The 22,354-nt window shown below is 38.0% G+C and overlaps 1 protein-coding gene across 8 annotated transcripts in view; it reads left to right on the top strand.

Annotated features, from left to right (window-relative positions):
• The window catches only part of DOP1A (DOP1 leucine zipper like protein A), a 114,061-nt gene that overhangs the window by 70,824 nt on the left and 20,883 nt on the right, over window positions 1-22,354 (top strand). For all 8 annotated transcript variants that reach the window (XM_070073831.1, XM_070073829.1, XM_070073832.1 and 5 more), the window contains 9 exons: window positions 2,520-2,620; window positions 3,963-4,222; window positions 6,716-8,705; window positions 9,812-9,923; window positions 10,032-10,214; window positions 12,375-12,500; window positions 14,612-14,746; window positions 16,382-16,437; window positions 17,549-17,653. In XM_070073831.1, the coding sequence (XP_069929932.1) occupies window positions 2,520-2,620; window positions 3,963-4,222; window positions 6,716-8,705; window positions 9,812-9,923; window positions 10,032-10,214; window positions 12,375-12,500; window positions 14,612-14,746; window positions 16,382-16,437; window positions 17,549-17,653 (3,068 nt within the window). The remainder of the gene's footprint in view (window positions 1-2,519; window positions 2,621-3,962; window positions 4,223-6,715; window positions 8,706-9,811; window positions 9,924-10,031; window positions 10,215-12,374; window positions 12,501-14,611; window positions 14,747-16,381; window positions 16,438-17,548; window positions 17,654-22,354) is intronic.

The raw sequence follows: 22,354 nt of genomic DNA, 5'->3' as shown, positions 1-22,354 counted from the left end.
GTTAAGTATGTCCAAAATGGCACCCGCTCTCATTGGCTAGTTACAGGACACCATTGCAGGGTGATCAGGGAGAGAGAAATGTGGCCCTCCTTTTTTTTTTCTCCTCTAGTTTGGCAGGTACACTATCCCCCACGTGGCTCCAAGTTGGATTCCCTCTAGGCTCTTCCTGCAGCTTTTTCACCAGTGGCTTGGGCTGCTGCAGCCTGATCTCACCTCAGTCTCCAACACTGGTACAGATGCTCTTGGATGCTGGGGTCCTGACTTGTGCGCGCCCACGCCCTCCGCAGACTTCCACTGTGTCCCTATAATTTGCATAGAGTTTCCTCTGCTCTTTTCTCCCTAACTCTTCCCTGAGACTGTACTCTTTCCACTTTTTTTAAACTATCGCCTGTTTTTTTTTGTTTTTGTTTTTGTGTTTTTGTTTTGTTTTGTTTTGTTTTTTTGTTTTTTTTACAGGCAGAGTGGACAGTGAGAGAGAGAGACAGAAAGGTCTTCCTTTGCCGTTGGTTCACCCTCCAATGGCCGCCGCGGCCGGCGCATTGCACTGATCCGAAGGCAGGAGTCAGGTGCTTCTCCTGGTCTCCATGCGGGTGCAGGGTCCAAGCACTTGGGCCATCCTCCACTGCACTCCCGGGCCATAGCAGGGAGCTGGCCTGGAAGAGGGGCAACCAGGACAGAATCCGGTGCCCCGACCGGGACTAGAACCTGTGTGCCGGCGCCGCCAGGCGGAGGATTAGCCTGTTGAGCCGTGGCGCCGGCCCTTATCACCTGTTTTTTAAAAATTGAAAATGCTAGTGAGTTTGAATAGGTCATATTCAGAAAGGTGTTGTGTTGAGTAACTGAAGAATTTAGCGGAGAGGGAAGGAGTACATGAGAGAAATGAGAAGTTTATTCCAAGAAAAATGTTAAATTAATACTTTTTTAGAAATTGATCAAATAAAATTTAAAGTCTTACATTTTAATAATTTGTTTTGCATGAGATATAAAAGGGCAAATTATATACTTGTTTTTACTTGTAGAACTTTTGATTCAAAGAAATACTTCCATATGCTCAATAAAGATACATATCCATGAAAAAAATTCAGACATGTAGAACAATACTTGTTGATGTGCAAACACAGACTTCATAAGAAAAGCATGTGTATGCCCACAGAAAAATCAGACATAATTCTAGCCTGTGACAAGCAGTTTAGACAGTTGCAGTGTTGTTTCTAAGGGCTTTTTCTTGAAGGATTCCATAGTGTTAAAGGAAGACTATAACATTTTTCATAAGTCATAATATCTACTAAACTTATATATTAATGTTTATTGTATAATACCAAAATTTCTAAGTAACTTTTTTTTGCATTGTCATAGCCATTTTATTTTAATCTCAAAAGTAGTTTAATATTTTCTGTTAGAAATTTAAATGTTTAAATTTTGAGTCTAATAAACAAACTTTGAATGTGACGAAAAATTCATTTGAGATTAATGTATAACTTCTGGGGGAAAATAATTTTGAGACTAAATGTTTATATTAAAGTAGAAGTGGGGTTGGCATGGCAGACCTTGGGACATCTACTTCTCCTACTAGAGTACCTGGTTTCAAGCCCAAACCCACTTCTGATTCCAGCTTCAGTTAATGTGCACCCTGGACAGCAGCCAGTTATGGCTCAAGTAAGTGGGTCCTCCCCACTCAGATGGGAGATCTGGATTGAGTTCTGGGACCTCTGGCTTCAGCCTGGCCCAGCCCTTCCTATTAAAGGCATTTTGGGAGTGAGCCAGCAGATGAAAGATTCTGCTAAGTCTCTTTCTGTGTTGCTGTGACCTTCAAATAAAATGAGATGGGAAAATACTTCCTCGATTCAAGGTATCACAACATATCCATTATTTTATTAGCTTTTCCTTCCACTTTTATACAGTAATCTATGAACCTAATTATCTAAAGTCTAAGTAATAATTATGAGGCAGAGTGAGATGACCCTTTAAGGTTTTTTTTTTTAATATTTATTTATTTGAAAGAATTAAACAGAGAGAAGGAGAGGCAGAGAGAAAGAGAGAGAAATAGAGAAAGGAGAAATGTCCATCTATTGGTTCATTCCCCAGTTGGCTGCAACAGCTAGAGCTGTGCGAATCTGAAGCCAGGAGCCAGGAGCTTCTTCCAGGTCTCCCACATGGGTGCAGGGGCCCAAGGACTTGGGCCATCCTCCACTGCTTTCCCAGGCCATACCAGAGAGCTGGATTGGAAGTGGAGCAGCCAGGTCTTGAACCAGTGCTCATATGGATGCCAGGCACTGCAGGCAGGCCCTTTACCCGCTATGCCACAGTGCCAACCCTGACCCATTAGGTTTAATAATTATGTATATATTTAAGTATTTTCTGTTTCTGTTTCCATTAAAAATGTAAAAAACATTTAGTGCAGTGTGTTTTTAATATTGTGGACATTGAATATAATACTCATCTAAGTTGTTTTGATTTTACTAAAACCACTTAGTATCTTCAAGAGAGAATAATAACTTATCCTCCCATATTTTCCTCAGAAAATAAGGATGGAAGCACATGCAAAGTTTGCTGTTCTTTGGCATCTAACAAGAGATCTCCATATAAATAAATCTTCATCTTTTGCACGTTCATTTGACAGGTTGGTTACATTTTATGTTCAGATTTTATAGTCAGGTATATTAATCTTAACTCTTTTAATGATCTGTTTAGCTTGTCAAGAATCAGAGATAGCAATTTACAAATATTATGAAGAGAAATTATTTTGAAAAATATGTAAGCGATATTAAAATGTGTGACATTCTCACTTATTACCAGACTTTCCCTTTCTGGTTATGGAGTATCCACCTGGTGCTCCTTTCTTTCATTGGATGACTATTCATCAAGTCCCTACTATGCCAGGCACCATTCTTGCTACCAGAGATACAGCAATGGGTACAACCTTTATAATTCTGTATTCACATTTGATGAAACAGCATTTAAATAGTAGATTATAAAAGTGTTTCTTGATTAATTTTCAGTCTTCTGTCTGAAATGAATTTATTAAAGTCCATAATTGAAAATACTGACAAAGTCCTTCCTTATAGTCAAAGAACCTGTATCTTTCTAAGAGAGGTTTTGCTTTTTGTTTAGAGTATTTAAGTGGCTCATACCTCACTTATCAGATTTTTAACTGCCAAGGAAATCTATCTATCTAGATTCACATACTGCCATAAGATAGCAGTTTCCCAGTAGATCTTACAGAGGTAGCCATATAGTCTAACTGTTCTTAAAGTTCAACTTTAGATTATATATGTGCTCCATTGTCCATTATTTCAGCTGGTGCTTTTTCAAAAAGCATCACCATTTTTAAGTCATCTGCTGTTGAACCCTGACAGTAAATAAGGTCCTGGACAGGGCATTTCCCAAATAGTTATCTTTAACTTGACAACCACCTTTGTCTGTCCTTCATGTGAGGCAGCAGAGTCTCAAAGAGTTAAGATACTTGGCTTAGGATCAGGCAAGATCGAATCTTGGAGTTTTTTTCATTCCAAAGCATTCCTCCATACCTTTAATAGCCAATGTTTCCATGAATTAAGCACTTAACTTTGACTCATGAAGAGAATGGGAAAAAAGGAGCATGGACCAGCATGGAAGCATAGAAGTGGCATTCACATGTAAAAAGTTGATGATGGTGAATATGTTGTTGAAACAAGACTAATTAAATAAATTTCTTTCTATTCTTTAATATTTATCTTATAAAATTAATATTTGAACTTTCAGAAACACAAGTATGTATTTTTTAAAAGGACAAAAAAATTTGTTCCTTTTCTTTTATCTCCTAAGACTGATTGTAACAATGCTGTGATCAAAATTTATCCAAAAATGTTAACTACTTAAAATCATTCAAAATAAGAAACAAAACTTAACATAATGTTAGTTGTGGGAAAAATAGTGATAGTTAAAGTAGGTGTTCTTTATTTAATTATTGATATTTATTTTAGGTCACTGTTCATCATGTTAGATAGCCTTACCAGCCTCGATGGTTCTACTAGCTCTGTGGGACAAGCCTGGTTAAACCAAGTCCTGCAAAGACACGATATTGCCAGAGTTTTGGAACCATTGCTCTTGCTCCTGCTTCATCCAAAAACCCAGAGGGTTTCAGTCCAACGTGTACAAGCAGAACGTTACTGGAATAAGACTCCCTGTTATCCAGGAGAGGAGAATGACAAGCATTTCATGCAAAAATTTGCCTGCAATAATGGTGAATATCATATGAAAATAGAATACCTTTATTTAGAACTAAAATGAGAAGTGAACACAGCAGAGATTGGTGAGAGAATTGCATGAGAGATTTTTTCCATTGACTTATTTCCTCCCCATATCATGCCTTAGCAGTGCCACACAGCTATATCAGTATGTACTTGATCAATGACAGTCTTGGAGCACTTGGATCTCTTTTATCAGTCGACCACAGGTCTGGTAGATAGACATTCTTCAATTGTGATGGAAATATGTTTAGAGCTTATTTTGTAATCCTGGTCCTGCCAAGGCTCTGTAGATAATTGACTATGAATGTATAGTAAGCCTGTAAGCTACATTTTACATTTCATGAGTCATTTTCTTCATCTATAAGGGGATAATATATATCTCTCAGTCTTTGTTATAAATATCAGATGTAGTCATATTTTATGACATGCTTAGTACACAGACTTGTATGTTATAAGTGTTTGATTAATATTCACAGTTCTTACCACAAAGTCCACATTTCACAAACTGTCATGTAATGCTCTTTATACAGTTATAATGGTCACTTAGATTAATTGATGTTACTTTAGGGACAGAGAGTCTCACATTCCTCATTTATAACTCTTGACAAGTAACCCTGTGAGATCAGTGATAAGTAAGGAGCAGGCTGCTGATGCTTGGAAGACTGGCTTTCTCCAAGTTCTATGATAAATGATGAAGCTTCAACTACACTGCTATCCTCCTAGTCCATTCTAGAGAACCTTAGTTTATCTTTTAGGCTTCCTATACACTGCTTACTTTGAATTTTCTGGGAACTTCCTCTACTCTGCTTCTTGCCAGAACATCTTTGTGGTAGTGCTTTACCTGTCGCAGTCTCTTCCTGCCTACTGAATTCTTACCTCCCTTCTTAGATAGTCCTGAGACCTTACCTGGGGTATCATGATGTTTTCCTAGACTTTGAGAACATTTGGTTAATACTGCTTCTATGGTACTAAGCTTTCTAACTTTTTTGTTAACACTTATTTATTTAAAAGGCAGAGTTACAGAGAGGCAGAATCAGAGAGATCGTTCATCTGCTGGTTCACTCTCCAAATGGCTGCAGTGGCTTCCATGCGGATGCAGGCTCTCCCATGCGAGTTCAGGGGCCCAAGGACTTGGGACATCTTCTTCTGCTTTCCCAGGCCATGGCAAAGAGCTGGATCAGAGGGAGAACAGCCAGGACTCAATCTGGTGCCCATATGGGATGCTAGCACTGCAGGCGGTGGCTTTAACACTATGCCACAGCACTGGCCCCCTCAACCTTTTCTAAAAAAAAGCTTTGTCAACATGGTATGTCTCTAAAAAAAGGACAGAGTTGTAGCACTTATACCTATTTTAAACTACTAATAGAGCAGCAATGATGGCTGTTCCTTCTCCCTCTTGTCTCCATGTTGAGGGCCATACATATATTAGATAATTCAAAGCATTTATTGAGTGTTACTAAAATCAAAGACATTATGCATTTGTGCATTTGAATCCATGCAACAGTTCTTCAAGGGGCTGGCATTGTGCTATAACAAGTTAAGCTGCCACCTGTGATGCCAGTATCCCAGATGGATGCCTGTTTGAGTCTCAGCTGCTCCAGTGTTAGTCCAGCTCTCTGCTAACGTGCCTGGGAAAGCAGTAGAAGATGACCCAAGTCCTTGGGCCCCTGCAACCATATGGGAGACATGGGTGAAACTCCTGGGTTCAGCCTGTTCCAGCCTTAGTCATTGTGGCTATTTGGGGAATAAATCAGTGGATGGATCTCTCTCTCTCCCCCTCTCCCCCCTCCCTCCCTTCTCTCTCTCCCTCTCTCTGCCTCTCCCTCTCCCTCCCCCTCCCTCCCTCCCTTCTGCCCCCTCCCTATAACTATGCCTGTCAAATATGTAAATAAATAAATCTTTCTAAAAAGAGTACTTCCAAAAGTTTATGGAAAATGAAATCAAAAGACAAGTTTATCTTGGTCAAGAATGTATTGAAAGTCCATGCATATTTTTTGTATAATATGCCCTTCCATATCCTGTATGTATTCCATAATTTTATACCAAAGCACTATCTTTTAATTCCATTTCTTTAAACACGTTGAAGTTCCCTTGTACTAAACTATTTGAAATCTTGAAATTAGCATAACCAAAAGAAAGTATCACACAGGGAGGAAAAATATAATTTTAACTTGAAGTAAAAAGGATGTATATTTTGAGAAAAGAAAGCAAAGTTTCATATTTAGTTTATGTTACATGTTGTTTTGTTTAATTAAGTCATAAAGCCTCCTATTGAATTATTAAACTACTAAATTCTGATTTTTAGTCATCATTATTTTCTGACTTAAGAGATCTAAAATAGTGATAAATTATCAGGTACTTTTAATAGGAAAAATATAAATAGAGGTTAATCATTAAAAGTCTTAAATTTAGTCTGTGTTGCTGAATTTCAATTATTTTAATACATTTTGTATTTTTCCTCTTTTACTGTTTTTCTCATGTGCCAGTAAGTCAAGTACAACTCATGACATCAAGGGGAAATGGTGAAAAGCCACTTACCATGGATGAAATAGAGAATTTCAGTCTTACTGTTAATCCATTGAGTGACCGACTTTCCCTCCTAAGTACTAGCAGTGAGACAATTCCAATGGTTGTGTCTGATTTTGATCTTCCTGACCAACAGATAGAAATACTTCAGAGTTCTGACTCTGGATGTTCACAGTCCTCTGCTGGGGACAACTTGAGTTATGAAGCTGATCCTGAAAATGTGAATGCCCAGGAGGATTCTCAGATGCCAAAGGCTGGCTCGCCTGATGATGATGTTCAGCAGGTAGTGTTTGACTTGATATGTAAAGTTGTAAGTGGCCTTGAAGCAGAATCTGCATCAGTTACACCTGAGTTAGAAAGTGAAGCTCTGCCCTCAAAGGACAGTGATGTAGAGCCGGAAGAGGAGGCTATTAAAAATGAAGATCAGTCCACTCAGCAGAGTGAGAGTGCCTTGCTGAGTAATGGAAGTCCTCAGTTTCTGTCCATCTCTGTAGAGGGAGGCCGTGAGTGTGTGGCAAATGGAATCTCCAGGAATAGCTCCTCACCTTGTATATCAGGAAGCACACAGACTCTCCAAGATGCTGCTTTTGCTTCCACAGAGACCAAATCTAGACAGAGGAGTCACAGCAGTATTCAATTCAGCTTCAAAGAAAAAGTGTCAGAAAAAGTCTCAGAGAAAGAAACGATTGTTAAGGAGTCAGGTAAACAACCAGGAGCAAAACCCAAAGTAAAACTTGCCAGAAAGAAAGAAGATGATAAGAAAAAAACTTCAAATGAAAAACTCAAACAAACCAGTATATTCTTTAGTGATGGTCTGGATTTAGAGAACTGGTATAGCTGTGGAGAGGGAGAAATTTCTGAAATTGAAAGTGATATGGGTTCTCCAGGGTCTCGGAAGTCTCCCAATTTCAACATCCATCCTCTCTATCAACATGTGCTCCTATATCTCCAATTGTATGATTCATCCAGAACTCTATATGCTTTATCTGCCATCAAAGCCATCTTGAAAACCAACCCGATTGCTTTTGTAAATGCCATTTCAACCACTAGTGTAAATAACGCATATACTCCTCAGTTGTCACTGCTTCAGAATCTATTGGCCAGACACCGGATTTCTGTTATGGGCAAAGATTTTTATAGTCACATTCCAGTGGACTCAAATCACAGCTTCCGGAGTTCAATGTATATAGAAATTCTTATTTCCCTCTGTTTATATTACATGCGTAGCCATTACCCAACTCATGTGAAGGTTACTGCACAAGATTTAATAGGCAATCGAAACATGCAGATGATGAGCATAGAAATTTTGACTCTTCTCTTTACTGAGCTGGCAAAAGTAATAGAAAGTTCAGCAAAAGGTTTCCCTAGTTTTATCTCTGATATGTTATCAAAGTGCAAAGTTCAAAAAGTGATTCTTCATTGTTTGCTGTCATCTATCTTTAGTGCACAAAAATGGCATAGTGAAAAAATGGCAGGTAAGAATATAGTTGCTGTAGAAGAAGGTTTCTCAGAGGATAGCCTTATCAATTTCTCAGAGGATGAATTTGACAATGGCAGCACACTCCAGTCACAACTTCTTAGAGTGCTTCAGAAGTTGATTGTTCTGGAACACCGGGTAATGACTATTCCTGAAGAAAATGAAACAGGTTTTGATTTTGTGGTATCTGACCTGGAACACATCAATCCCCATCAGCCCATGACTTCTCTTCAGTATTTGCATGCTCAACCCATCACATGTCAAGGAATGTTCCTTTGTGCAGTAATACGAGCTTTGCATCAACACTGTGCATGTAAGATGCACCCACAGTGGATTGGTTTAATCACATCTACTCTGCCTTACATGGGAAAAGTTCTACAGAGAGTGGTTGTTTCTGTAACACTTCAGCTGTGCAGAAATTTGGATAATCTAATTCAGCAGTACAAATATGAAACAGGATTATCTGATAGTAGGTAAGAGTTAACTTTACCTTTGTTATTTTTTCACACCTGACATGTCCAGAAAGTCACAGTTTGAATAAATCAGCAGTTTTCAATAGATGACAAATATACTAGTTCTTTTCACAAAGAAGAAAATTCAGCATGAGGTAAAATATTAAAGGAATCTAGAAAAGAAAAGGGGAGGGCTGCTTAAACAGGTCTTTTTTTTCTCTCAAGGGCTGAAGTTAATTTTGATGGTTACCTTGACTGGTCTGGCAAAAGTAATAGAACAGTCAGCAAAGGGTTTTATCTGATAGTTTATCTCAGTGCAAATTAATTTCAGACAAATTTATGATTCTTTCCCATGTAGTTTTATTTTATGTCGTGGTGTTCCATGGTTTGGTGGCAAATTTTATGTCTCCAGGCCATGTTCAAAATTAGTCTGTGGAAAAATCAGCCAAATGTTTAATAGACTAGTGTCCTTTTTTGCTTGTATAATCTCAGCTACTACATGTAAAATAATAAGAAAACCTCCTGTATCACTTAATATTGATAAGCCTACCATTCTCCATAAGCTAGGGATTGATTGACTATATCTGCCCATTTTGTATAGAAATCTTTAGCCAAAAAGAGCTCTAGCATATTTAGAATAACTCCCTTATTTTGTGTATTAGAAAAAATAAAAGCCCTTGATATATTTTTTTAAAGATTTATTTTATTTATTTGAAAGAGAGTTAGAGAGAGATGTAGAGACAGAGAGTGGTCTTCCATCCGCTGGTTCACTCCCCAGATGGCCGCAATGGCCAGAGCTGCGCTGATCTGAAGCCAGGAGCTTTTTCTGGGTCTCCCATATGGGTGCAGGGGCCCAAGGACTTGGGCCACCTTCTACTGCTTTCCCAGGCCATAGCAGAGAACTGGGTCAGAAGGAGAAGCCAGGACTAGAACCAATGCCCAAATGGGATGCCGATGCTTCAGGCTTTAACCTGCTGCACCACAGCACCTGCCCCAATCTATTCTTTTAGTCATTTTATTAATATTTACTGAGTATACTCCTATGTACATACTGGATATGTACCATTGATAAAATATGAACCTTGCTTTTACAGAATTTCTATTCAAGTGAGTGCATTTTATTTCAGGCCCCTGTGGATGGCATCAATTATCCCACCAGATTTGATTCTTACTCTTTTGGAAGGGATCACAGCCATTATCCATTACTGTTTGTTGGATCCAACTACCCAGTATCACCAGGTAAGAATGTACAGGTACTTGACTCCTTTATAGAGACTATTATATCTAATAAGTCTCCATTTGTAAGCCTCAGAAAGTAACATTGTGTTTTTCCCTCTATTTCAATAGCTTTTGGTCAGTGTAGATCAAAAACACTTGTTTGAAGCACGCAGTGGAATCCTCTCCATCCTTCACATGATCATGTCCTCTGTGACATTGCTATGGAGCATACTGCATCAGGCTGATGCTTCAGAAAAGATGACTGTTGCTGCATCTGCATCTGTTACCACTATTAATCTTGGAGCCACAAAGGTTGGACAATTCATACTTAATCCGTAGAGTTCAAGAGTCTGTTTGAGGATTTTGCCAAAGATTATTTTCAGAGTATGTGAATACCTCGAGTAGTCTTTTTGGCATTCTACATAGATTGACTTGTTATCAAATGATTTAAATAGTTTTTTTGAGATACAATCATCATTATAAAAGTTGCTCATTTTTAAATATACAGTCCAGGTTTATTTTTAGTAAATTAATAGAGTTATGAACTGTCACAATAGTCCCATTTTCAAACATGTCCCTCATCTCAAAAAGATTTTTCAGGCCGGCGCCGTGGCTCACTTGGTTAATCCTCCGCCTGCGGCACTGGCATCCCATATGGGCGCTGGGTTCTAGTCCTGGATGCTCCTCTTCCAATGCAGCTCTCTGCTGTGGCCCGGGAGGGCAGTGGAGGATGGCCCAAGTGCTTGGGCCCTGCACCCCATTGGAGACCAGGAGAAGCACCTGGCTCCTGGCTTCGGATCGGCGCAGCGTTGGCCGTAGCAGCCATTTGGGGGGTGAACCAACGGAAGGAAGACCTTTCTGTCTGTCTCTCTCTCTCTCACTGTCTAAAACTCTACCTTTCAAATAGAAGAAAAAAAAAAGATTCTTCATGCCTATTTGCCCTCAATCCCTGTTCCTTTCCCTAACCCAAGTCAATTGCTAATCTGTTTTCTCTATAAATTTGTTGTTTCTGTATGTCACATAAATGGAATAAAACCATTTTCATTTTTGTGTCTACCTTTATGAGATTTATTCATGGATACTTCAATTTTGTTTTCTTCAGAGGATTTTAATTTGCTATTTTAACATGCAGAGTCCTACTGGAAAAATTTATATTTAATAATTATTAAATTATTAATAATAGATTTTAAAGTTTCACAGTTTTTGAGCTAGTAAACTCTAAGGTAATCAAAGTTACGTAAAGATGTATATACAAAGTGTTCATTACAGCAAAAAGGAGATAACCTAAACAATAAATAAGGGGGCCGGCACTATGGGGTAAAGCCGCCGCTTGCAGTGCCTGCATCCCATTTGGGTGCCAGTTTGCATCCCGGCTGCTCCACTTTTTATCCAGCTCGCTGCTATGGCCTGAGAAATCAGTGGAAGATGGCCCAAATCCTTGGGCCCCTGAACCCACATTGGAGACCTAGAAGAAGCTCCTGGCACATGGTTTCGTATCGGTGCAGCTCTGGCCGTTGTGGCCATCTTGGGAGTGAACCAGTGGATGGAAGACCTCTCTCCATCTTTCTCTCTGCCTCTGCCTCTCTGTAACTCTGCCTTCCAAATAAATAAATCTTTAAAAAAAATACAAATAAAAAATAAATGAAGTAGTTAAACAAATTATCCTTTCAGCATTGTGATATATAGCCAATAATTATTCATGTCTTTGAAGAATTTTTACTACATGGAAAGTTTAAAAATGTGCTTAAAAATTCAATGAAACAGGGATGTTATGTGATTACACAAATACTGTATTTTCAATTATGTAAAATAATTTTTTATCTGCAGAAAAAGAATAAAGAGTTCATATATTAATAGTGACTATCCAAGGATAATAGAATTAATGGTTGATTAAACTTTTTTCTTCCTTGTACTTGTTGGTATTTTTCAAATTTTCTACTTTATATTTTAAACATTATATGAATAGTTGAAAGCATACTTTAAGTCAAGCAGTCAGACTGACAGCCTTCAATAACCTAATCTTATTCCTAGACCTGACTGTGATATCTAATAAGTCTCCATTTGTAAACTCTGGGATTCAAGGGAACACGTGGAATTAGGGGAACCAGTTCTAATTATCATTAGAACTCCATTAGAGATTTGGATTAAATGTACTTTTAATGTTTCATTTCATTTAAATATAATGTATAATAATATACACCTATTTTTTAATGAGTACATCAAATAGTCAATTGGATTTCATGTATTTTGTCACACAGAGTAGATTTGCATTTGGAAGTTTTCATTTTATAGGGTTTCTTTTTCTTTTAGAATTGTAGTTGATATGGTTGCAGCTCCAATACTATATATAGATTTTTCTGTTAAGTAGTGAAATAGAAATATTAAACAAGTATTCCAGAAAAATCTAAAGTGCATCCTAGTTATCAATGTTTTCATATTTTTTAATTTTGTCATTTGCTTTAATTGTTTTAGAACTTGAGACAGCAGATCCTTGAATTATTGGGCCCCATTTCAATGAACCATGGTGTACACTTTATGGCTGCCATTGCATTTGTGTGGAATGAAAGAAGACAGAGCAAAACCACTACTCGGACCAAGGTATGTGTTTAGCCATTTGAGTGTTTTTTCTTCTGATTGGTACATACTCATTTTCAATTCTCTTTGGGTTAGAGTGGGGCTGGGATAGGTGGGGAGTAAAAGAGCAAGTTTGTCTTACTCAAAATGGTAAGACTTGTCAACAGAGCACTAGAAATTTTGATGAGAAAGAAGTCCTACCCTATAGTTCTATATCCAGCTAACTTGCTCAAAGCATTTTCAGCTGTGCAATGCCTTAAAAAAAAGTCACTTAACTTTGGAATATGTAGTTCCACAAAGGAGTAATATACCAAAGAGGAAGAAGTTGGGGGATCCAATAAATTGGGATTCTAACACAGGTGATCTCTGGGATGATAGTGATAAAGGGGAGTCATCAATATGGCATTGAGAAGCCAGCGTAGTAAGGACCAATCCATCTAACACCATTGCCTAAAGTAAAAGAAACAGAAGAGAAGAGGAAAGGGTAAAGATAAATTATATTAAGGATTTGATTATAATATTAGAGGAAATTTATTACTGTTGGAGCACTTAGGGATGAAGTTTTTTGGTTTTTGGGTTTTTCTTCCTAGCTTTCATTTATCTGTTTGAAAGTCAGAGTTACAGAGGGCAAAACAGAGGCAGAGAGATAGATCTTCCAACTGCTGGCTCACACCCCCAGTGGCCACAACAGCCAGGACTGGGCCAGGGCAGAGCCAGGAGCCAGGAACTTCTTACAGGTCTCCTACATGCGTGCAGAGGCCCAAGGACTTGGGATGTTTTATGCTGCTTTCCCAGGCACCCCAGCAGGGTGCTGGATCAGAAGAGGAGCAGCTGGAACTTGAACCAGTGCCCATGTGGGATGTCAGTGCTACAGGCAGCAGCTTTACCCACTATGCCACAGCACCAGCCCCCTTGGGATGAAGTTTTTAAATTTTTTTTTTTATTTGACAGGTAGAGTTATAGACAGAGAGAGAGAGACAGAGAGAAAGGTCTTCCTTCTGTTGGTTCACTCCCCAAATGGCCGCTACAGCTGGCGCTGCGCCAATCTGAAGCCAGGAGCCAGGTGCTTCCTCTTGGTCTCCCACGTGGATGCAGGGGCCCAAGCACTTGGGCCATCCTCCACTGCCCTCCCAGGCCACAGCAGAGAGCTGGACTGGAAGAGGAGCAACCAGGACTAGAATCTGGCTCCCATATGGGATGCCAGTGCTGCAGGTGGAGGATTAACCAAGTGAGCCACAGCACCGGCCCCCAGGGATGAAGTTTTAATAAAGAGAAAATGCAACAACAACAACAACAAAAAGTTTATTAACTCTAGGAGGAACACAAAGTTGTATTAGGAAAGAACTGCAGCATCTAACATTGTGTTGAAACAGGTTAAGCTGCTGCTTGCTATGCTGCCTTCCCATGTTGGAGTGCCAGTTAGAGTCCTGCCTACTTTTCTGATCCAGTTCCTTTCTAATAACTCCTGGGAAGGCACCAGAAGGTGGCCCAACTACTTGGGCATTGGTTACCCATGAGGGAGACCTGGTTGGAGTTCCAGATTCCTGGCTTCATCCTGGACCAGCCCCAGCCAGTGAGGCCATTTAGGGAATTAACAGCAAATACTTCCTTCTGTGTCTCTCCCTGTCTCTTTACATCACTCTACCTTTGAAATAAATAAATGAATTTTTAAAAAATAAATAATAGCACAATATATAGCACAGTCACAAATCATGTGAACTTCAGATGCTACTTTAAATAAAATTACAATACAACCATGACTTCAGGATATGGGGAAAAACTATAAGATGGCTAAATCTTTTTCTTGTAAAATAGGAAATCAGTAGATATTTTTTTAAAATTGAAGAATCATGAAACAAGAGAATATTTGCAAATAATAAGAACTAAAAAATGCTGGAACATGGGTGTTTTTGATCAGGAGAGAGGGCAACATACTAATATATTTTCTTGTAAAGTTGATTGTCCTATTTGAGTTTTTGAAATGCTGCATATGTATTATATTGATAAAAATGTAAACTTTGCCTAAAGAACTTATTTTAAGAAGAGGCCTTAAAATAGTATCTTAAGTCTGTGACTTCTCAAAAAAAATTATATGCACACATACATACGTAGATAAAATAATATGTGTTACTCAGGTTATTCCTGCAGCAAATGAGGAACAGCTTTTGCTGGTAGAACTAGTTCGTTCCATCAGTGTCATGCGAGCAGAAACTGTTATCCAGACTGTGAAAGAAGTTTTAAAGCAGCCTCCAGCTATAGTCAAGGACAAGGTAAGAAAAAGCTTTACTTTCCCTTGTTTATAAATCCGTTTCAGATATGATGCTGATAGGTTAAGATCTTTTTTGTTTAGTATTGTAGTGTCCTTTTAACTATAGTGCATATTGTAGCAGTGACTGCCTGCAGCCCTTACATTGCCTTAACAAAAAGAGCTGTCAATATCTACATTGAATTGCTATGCTGCTCATTCCTGTAACTAGGGAAGAATAACAGTTCATTACTCTTATTCCCATAGGTACATCAAAGGCAGTCAGGAACTGTGTGACCAAATAGAAATTTTTCTCATCAGTTAAAGGGAAAACAAAGAAGTCCCAGGCCAAGATCTGCTTACCTTAGTTGTTGCTGTTTTTCAAAACTTTCATATTACTTTTTTTTATCCTGAATCGTTCAGTTCTATAGACCTCTCAGGTTTTGCCACAACCTTGCTTATAGTGAATGTCTTTTTCTTTTTTTTTTACCATATACAATGCTGTGCTTTGAGGGCTACAGAATATGAGCAATATAGTCTCTGCATTCACATTGTTTGTCCTTAATTAGGCCAACATAAAAGTTTACAAATCAAGGAAATTGTGTACCTCTGGTTTCCTGCACGTTGCTTCAACAGTCCCAAGAGGCAATTTTTCTTAGAAAATATTTTCCAACTACAAACTTTAAGACTTTACCAGCTATAACAATAGATGTAATCACATCACTTAAAGAATTATTAAATGTACCTGAAAATATTGAATTCTTTTTTCTTTTCCTTGAATTGCCTAAGTGAAAAGAGTGTTCATGTTGGTGAATAGCCACTACTCTTATTACCTTTTTAATACTTTGGCTGCCTGTTCTAAAAGCCCCCTGGATACATTTGTCACAGGATGTTAAATTTGCACATAAAAGCTCAGTTAACATGGTGTTTTGAGTATCCATTTGTGCCACACATTAGGCTGTACATGAGATCTCAGAAAATAAGTAAAAGCCAAATGCACCCCTGCACCAACTGGTAACCCCTTAGTTAAGTTCTGATTTTTCTTTGTGTAGTAAAAGAAGAACCATTCCTAAGACTAGCAGGTACAAAACATAAATTAGTGTCAGTGGACATTAATATTATTTTATTACTAAATTGCAAGGATATATATATTTTTTTGTTTTTTACACTACACTGAGTTCTCTCCTTAACTTAATAGCCACATTTTAAACCACCAATAATTGATCTCAGATTTGAACTAACTATACTAATTTACCAGCTATATTTAGTAAAGTAGACTTATGTATACATTTAATAAAAAAGAACTCAACATGAGCACCAAGCACTTAAGAGGCTTAAAATAAAAGTAACTATTTCCAGAATAAATGGATCATTTAAAAGAGACTGTTGCAGTATCAACTTTGATATGTGGAAGAAAAATTGATAACCTTTGTATTCCTTCCATCTGTTTTCAGTTTTTAGATAGCCTTGTGTGAGTTTTCTCTAGTTCATAGAAGAGGGAGATACATGTTTTGTGGTTTTTTTTAATAACTATTATTTCATTTTGGATATTTTTTAATTTCCTTATTAAAAATTGGCAGTAAGATACAGAGTAGTTGCAGCAATGAAAAAACAAAGGAAGCTTTTTTTTCACTATAAAATTGATGTCTTTTGTTTATAGAAACATCTTTCTTTGGAAGTCTGCATGCTTCAGTTTTTCTATGCTTATATTCAAAGGTAAGATTACTACTCTAGATCTCTCTTTACTGCATTAGCAATGAATAAAAGTTAAGAAATACAGGAGGAAAAGTAGCTGAATTCTTTCAAGAAGTCAATATAGACTTTTTTCCTCCATAAAACTGAAATCCTAGAAACAGAGAAACAATATTTATGACTATGTTAATACAAATGATGAGTGTACTAATGACCAAGCCTGACAAATCAGACATTCCTAAAGACCCAACAGTGTAGAAGCTACCTGGGTATTAAAATACTGAGATATAAGCAAATAATTTACTTAAATATAAATGAAAATACCTAATCTTGAAATCACGTTTAATGCCACTGAATCCATTACTATTTTTATATAAGTGAAAACGTAGCACTCCAGTTTGTTTTTTTGTTTGTTTTAAGAATGACAGTATAAAATGATTTTTGGTATTCTGTTTTGCATCTAGCTGACCCCTAGTCTGTTGGAGTTTTTGATAAACTTCTTACTTGAGAACATGAATCCTTAATCCTCCTATAAAGGGATAATTTAATTTTAATCACTATATTTGGCATCCATTTGTGATCTATGCCACATTTACAGAGTTGTTATTTAGTATGAGTATGTGAACCGCTTGTGACTTATAGCACCAGCTGCCTAGGATCGCAGTTTAGATATACAGAAGTGTTAGGATTGAAACAAAGATAATCTTAATTTCATTTCAGAAGAAAGACTGGTGTTCAGGATAGAAGCCCTCTCTGTCATGAGGCAGAGACTTATAGGTGAAAGAAAAAACACTAATATAAGAAGTTATTGGAGAGACTAGGGAAGGGAGTAACAGACTATGAATCAGTAATTCAGCTGGGAATAATTTCACTTTTGAGAATCTGTGTGATAAATGGGCTTTTTATAGGAAGATTTCTAAATTAATAAATTACATTGGGTATTTAAATATGTATAGTTTCCTTCTAATATATTAGTAGAAAATATAAATCTTTTAGGATTTTCTATCATATCCTATAAACATTTTGAGGATGTTTCAGAGAAAATAACAGAAAAATATGTTAAAGACTGGGAGAATATAAAGAAAATTGAAGTTTTCTGTGGCTTTTATATATACAGACTACATTTATTTTACAGAATTCCAGTGCCAAATTTAGTGGATAGCTGGACATCATTGTTGATACTTCTGAAAGACTCTATACAACTGAGTCTTCCAGCCCCAGGGCAGTTTCTTATACTTGGGTAAGCAATTTCATTTAAAAAATATTATTTTGAATAAAAAGATAGTGCTACATGTTCTAATTGCTGAATTAGAGATGTTTTCAATGACCCTGTGATCTCCATCTTTTCATAGGGTTCTCAAGGTACAGAACTAGCTGTGTAAGGCCTGTGAAAAAGGAAGGGGAAGTAAGGGAAGAGAATAATGTATTTTTTAATATATAAACAAAATGTAAATGTGGTAACCTAAAACTTATAAAAGTAGTTACTTTTTTTTTTTTAAAGATTTATTTATTTGAAAGTCAGAGTTACACAGAGAGAGGAAAGGCAGAGAGAGAGAGAGAGAAAGAATATTCTATCTGCTGGTTCACTCCCTAGATGGCCACAATGGCCAGCGCTGTGCCTATCCAAAGCCTGGAGCCAGGAGCTTCCTCCAGGTCTCCCACATGGGTGCAGGGGCCCAAGGACTTAGGCTATTCTCCACTGCTTTCCCAGGCCATAGCAGAGAGTTGGATCAGAAGTGGAGCAGCCGGGTCTCAAACTGGTGCCTATATGGGATGCCAGTGCTTCAGGCCAGGGAATTAGCCCACTCTGCCACAGCACTGGCCCTAAAAGTAGTTATTTTGGGGGAGGGGGTTACTGAAGAATCAAAAGGGGAAGGGTAGAGTAGCATGGTTACAGGTGAACTTCTTAGAGGCCAGGTATCTGAGCTAGACCTTGAACATAAGCAGGCTTGGAAAAGTAATTTTCTATGTCTTAGAGTTTCCTGATCTATGTTAATAATTTGTATAATTATTGAATAAATGCAGGTCACCCTTACTTACCTCCAATCACAGTGGTGTCATAGACATCATTTGTCTTTTGCTCACCATTACTCTTGGTTCATAATGAGTCCCTGATAAATACTATCTTGGGCAGAAATGGTAGGAACAGAAAGCCCTTGGGGAGACAGGCAGGGGAAAGATGTATTGTGACAAAGTACATTGTCTTGTTTGATGGTAAAGTAGGGCACAGGCTGTACAACGGTGAGGAATAAGCGTGGGTGAAAAGGGAACTAGGTGGGGAAGGAACTTAAATATTATTTTGAGGAATGATTGCAGTTTTTGAGGACATGACTCTGGCACATTAGTAGGATAGGTCAGAGGGGACGGAAGCTGAGCTGGGAGTGCTATTTTAAGGGAAAGGTATGAAGAGTTTAAACTACTGAAATAACAGGATGAAGAAGAAAAAAGGGGCCATCAAAATAGTTAGAAAAAGACACAGCTGAAAATAAGAATGGTAGATATATTATTCGGTGTTCTAGATATATTATTGAGTGTTCTAGAAGAGATGGATGTTTGACACCTTTGTAGCAGTTAAAGAAAATGAAAAACAATATATGAGGCTATGTTTGTTGAACACTTGTAGAGGCACTGGTGATTTAGGAGAGAAGAGTTTGGCAAAATAATAGGCAGAGATGTTAACAGGAAAGGGTTAGAGTGAAAAGGTAAAGATGGATTTTTCTTTGAAGATGTTTGATCATGAAAAAAATGACTAGATAACAGGAGAAAATATGGTTTGGAAGTTGTCATTGTAATGGTAAAGGCAGCTTGAGAATATTGAGTAGTAACAGCAAAGACTCTGAAGTTGAACCCTGCTCTGGTTCAAACCCCAGCCACTTTACTTATTGAATAGATTAGCCTCTGCAATAAGAGAAGTTATAATGATGTCTACCTTATAAATCTATGAAGATTAAGTAAGTTAATGGTTGTTGCATTCTTTTTTTTTTTTTTTTTTTTTTTTGACAGGCAGAGTGGACAGTGAGAGAGAGAGACAGAGAGAAAGGTCTTCCTTTGCCGTTGGTTCACCCTCCAATGGCCGCCGCTGCAGCCGGCGCACCGCGCTGATCCGATGGCAGGAGCCAGGATCCAGGTGCTTTTCCTGGTCTCCCATGGGGTGCAGGGCCCAAGCACCTGGGCCATCCTCCACTGCACTCCCTGGCCATAGCAGAGAGCTGGCCTGGAAGAGGGGCAACCGGGACAGAATCCGGCGCCCTGACCGGGACTAGAACCCGGTGTGCCGGCGCTGCAAGGTGGAGGATTAGCCTATTGAGCCACGGCGCCGGCCCTGTTGTTGCATTCTTATAACAGTACTTGCCCATTAGTAAATTATCTAAATGAAGAATGATAGAAGATTCTAGAAAGGAGGAGACTTATTGATGGCAACAAATTCCAGAGACAACTGGGAGGGTGTGGAGCACAGGAAACTGCTAGAAAGGATTCATTGTCTTAAGACTTTAGTACTCAAAGATTGGTCTTTGAACCAGCAGTGTTGGAATCACCTAGGATCTTAAAAAAAAAATGTAGAATCTCAGTCTTCACCCTAGATCACCCAATAAGAATCTTTTATTAAGATTCCCAAGTGACTTGTGTATACACTAAAGTTTTAAAACTTTATTTGAAGATGTAAAGAAAGAGTGTAAACTTTTCTCAACCGTTTCACTTCAGATATTGAAGTGATCTTATTAATATTCAACAACACTCAACATGTTATCTGACTGAATATATATAAAATTGCCTAACTGCAGATAACTTTGACCTTTTAGTCAACTTCTATAGGTCTGACAGTGATTTTGTGTATGTAGCTATTATTCTGTATACGTAACTTCTGTGATTAGTATTCTTAAGGAACTAACAGTTTTAGTTTGGCAACCAGTGGTCTAGAAAACTTTAAAGCCAAGGAGAGGGAAGGTGAGGGTTCCTCACTAAGATGGCTTCAATTTGCTGGTAAATGTGGAAATCTAATATTGATCCAAGAAGCAGAGAAGAAGTAGTGAGACAGTTGTGAGAGGGTGAGGAGAGTGGATTGGCATGTAGTAGCTGAGAGATACTCAGGGCTCACACTAAACAAAGGGAGCTAGAGATCCTGCCCAACAATTTTAGAAATCATAATGAACCCGGGACCCTGTCTGTTTTGAAATGATCTAAATCAAAAAGCTGAGAGAGTTTTAAACACTGAAGATATAATGAAAAGAATAGGAGACTCAGTGCTTGTAATTCCTAGATCAGACACTCTTGTGGTCATTAATGTGCATGAGTTTCAGTGATGAGACAAATGTAACCACTGGAATCAAACAACATTCTAGAGAAAATTTCTGATTCTTCTGTTTGCAAATTCCATCCCTCGCCCCTATGACCTTGGGCATGCCAATAAACCTCTCCAAGGCAAGAATAACATCTACTCTACCTAATTCTGAGTTGTGAAGTTCCTTGTATATCACCAGATAGAATGCTGACTAATTTTACTTGAAAATTAAAACCATTTATTGTCTTTATATGTATATATTTATAGCTTCTCCCCCACAAGAGTCCTGTTTCATCACCTTCCTTAGTTATGTTTCCTTTCTCCATTCTCAGTTAATTAAGGATCCTAGCTCTTTCTTAACGTGTGTATTAAGATTACATATTAAAACAACAAGTTGTACATTTTGAGATATATTGGAAACAAAAATCAGTTTTTAAGTTTCTGATTATTTACTTTTCTTGCCAGCAATTCTATTGATCCTCTAAAATTTTCCAATTACAAAATTAAAATTGATATAAAGGTTCCTCTTCAGTAATAATTATGCATATCATTTATCTTTAAAAAAAAAAAAAAAGTCAAAATAATGTTGAGGGGCCCGCGCTGTGGCGCAGTGGGTTAGCACCCTGACCTGAGGCGCCGACATCCCATCTGGGCACCAGTTCTAGTTCTAGTCCCGGCTGCTCCATTTCTGATCCAGCTCTCTGCTATGGTCTGGGAAAGCAGTAGAGGATGGCCCAAGTCCTTGGACCCCTGCACCCACGTGGGAGACCCGGAGGAGGCTTCTGGCTCCTGGCTTCAGATCGGCACAGCTCTGGCCGTTGCAGCCAATTGTGGAGTGAACCAGCAGATCCAAGACATCTCTCTCTCTCTCCTTCCCTCCCTCCCTCCCTCTCTCCCTCCCTCCCTCCCTCTCCCTCTCCCTCTCCCTCTCCCTCTCCCTCTCCCTCTCCCTCTCTCTCTCTTTCAAATAAATAAATAAATCTTTAAAAAAAATGTTCAGTAGAATCTTAGCAAATGATGTAAATGGGCTTTTTTTCTTTATGAAATATTTTTAATCCATGTTATATATCTGGCAGCAAATCATTTGTTTAATTTTAAAACTGATTTTTAAACTTATTTGTTGATACATGAAACACATATAGAAAAATGCAGTACAGAGCTCCACAAGTATGAAGAATGTAACGTGAACATGCCCAGTATACAGTGACAAACACAAATTAAGAAATAAAATACCAGTGTCCTCTCTGGACCCTCCCCAATACCATACTTTTATCTTCCCAAAACAGTCCCTCTCTAACCATTGATGGATTTTGCCTTGTTTTTGAACTATGTTGCATATAGTATTTTTGTGTGACTTCATTTGTTCAACATGTTCATGAGATTTATCTCTATAATTTATTTACATAGCTATAATTAATTCATTTTTATTGCTATGTGGTATTTCACATTAGTAACATGCCACAATTTGTTTTCTTCTGCCTCTGGACATTTATCTTCCTTCTAGTTTTTGGCTCTTAGAAATAATGTTGCTATGAACATCTTTGTACATGTCATTTCATGCTTGTTGTGTTGATGGTTTTCAGTTGAATCATAGAATGTGTACCTGTACTTACATATGAAAAATAGAAATTGAGGCCACAAAGCCACTTACTGTGAGAATTT

This window comes from Oryctolagus cuniculus, chromosome 5, assembly GCF_964237555.1.
Source record: "Oryctolagus cuniculus chromosome 5, mOryCun1.1, whole genome shotgun sequence".
Taxonomy (NCBI): Eukaryota; Metazoa; Chordata; class Mammalia; order Lagomorpha; family Leporidae; genus Oryctolagus; species Oryctolagus cuniculus.
This window is presented reverse-complemented; position numbering and strand designations above follow the sequence as displayed.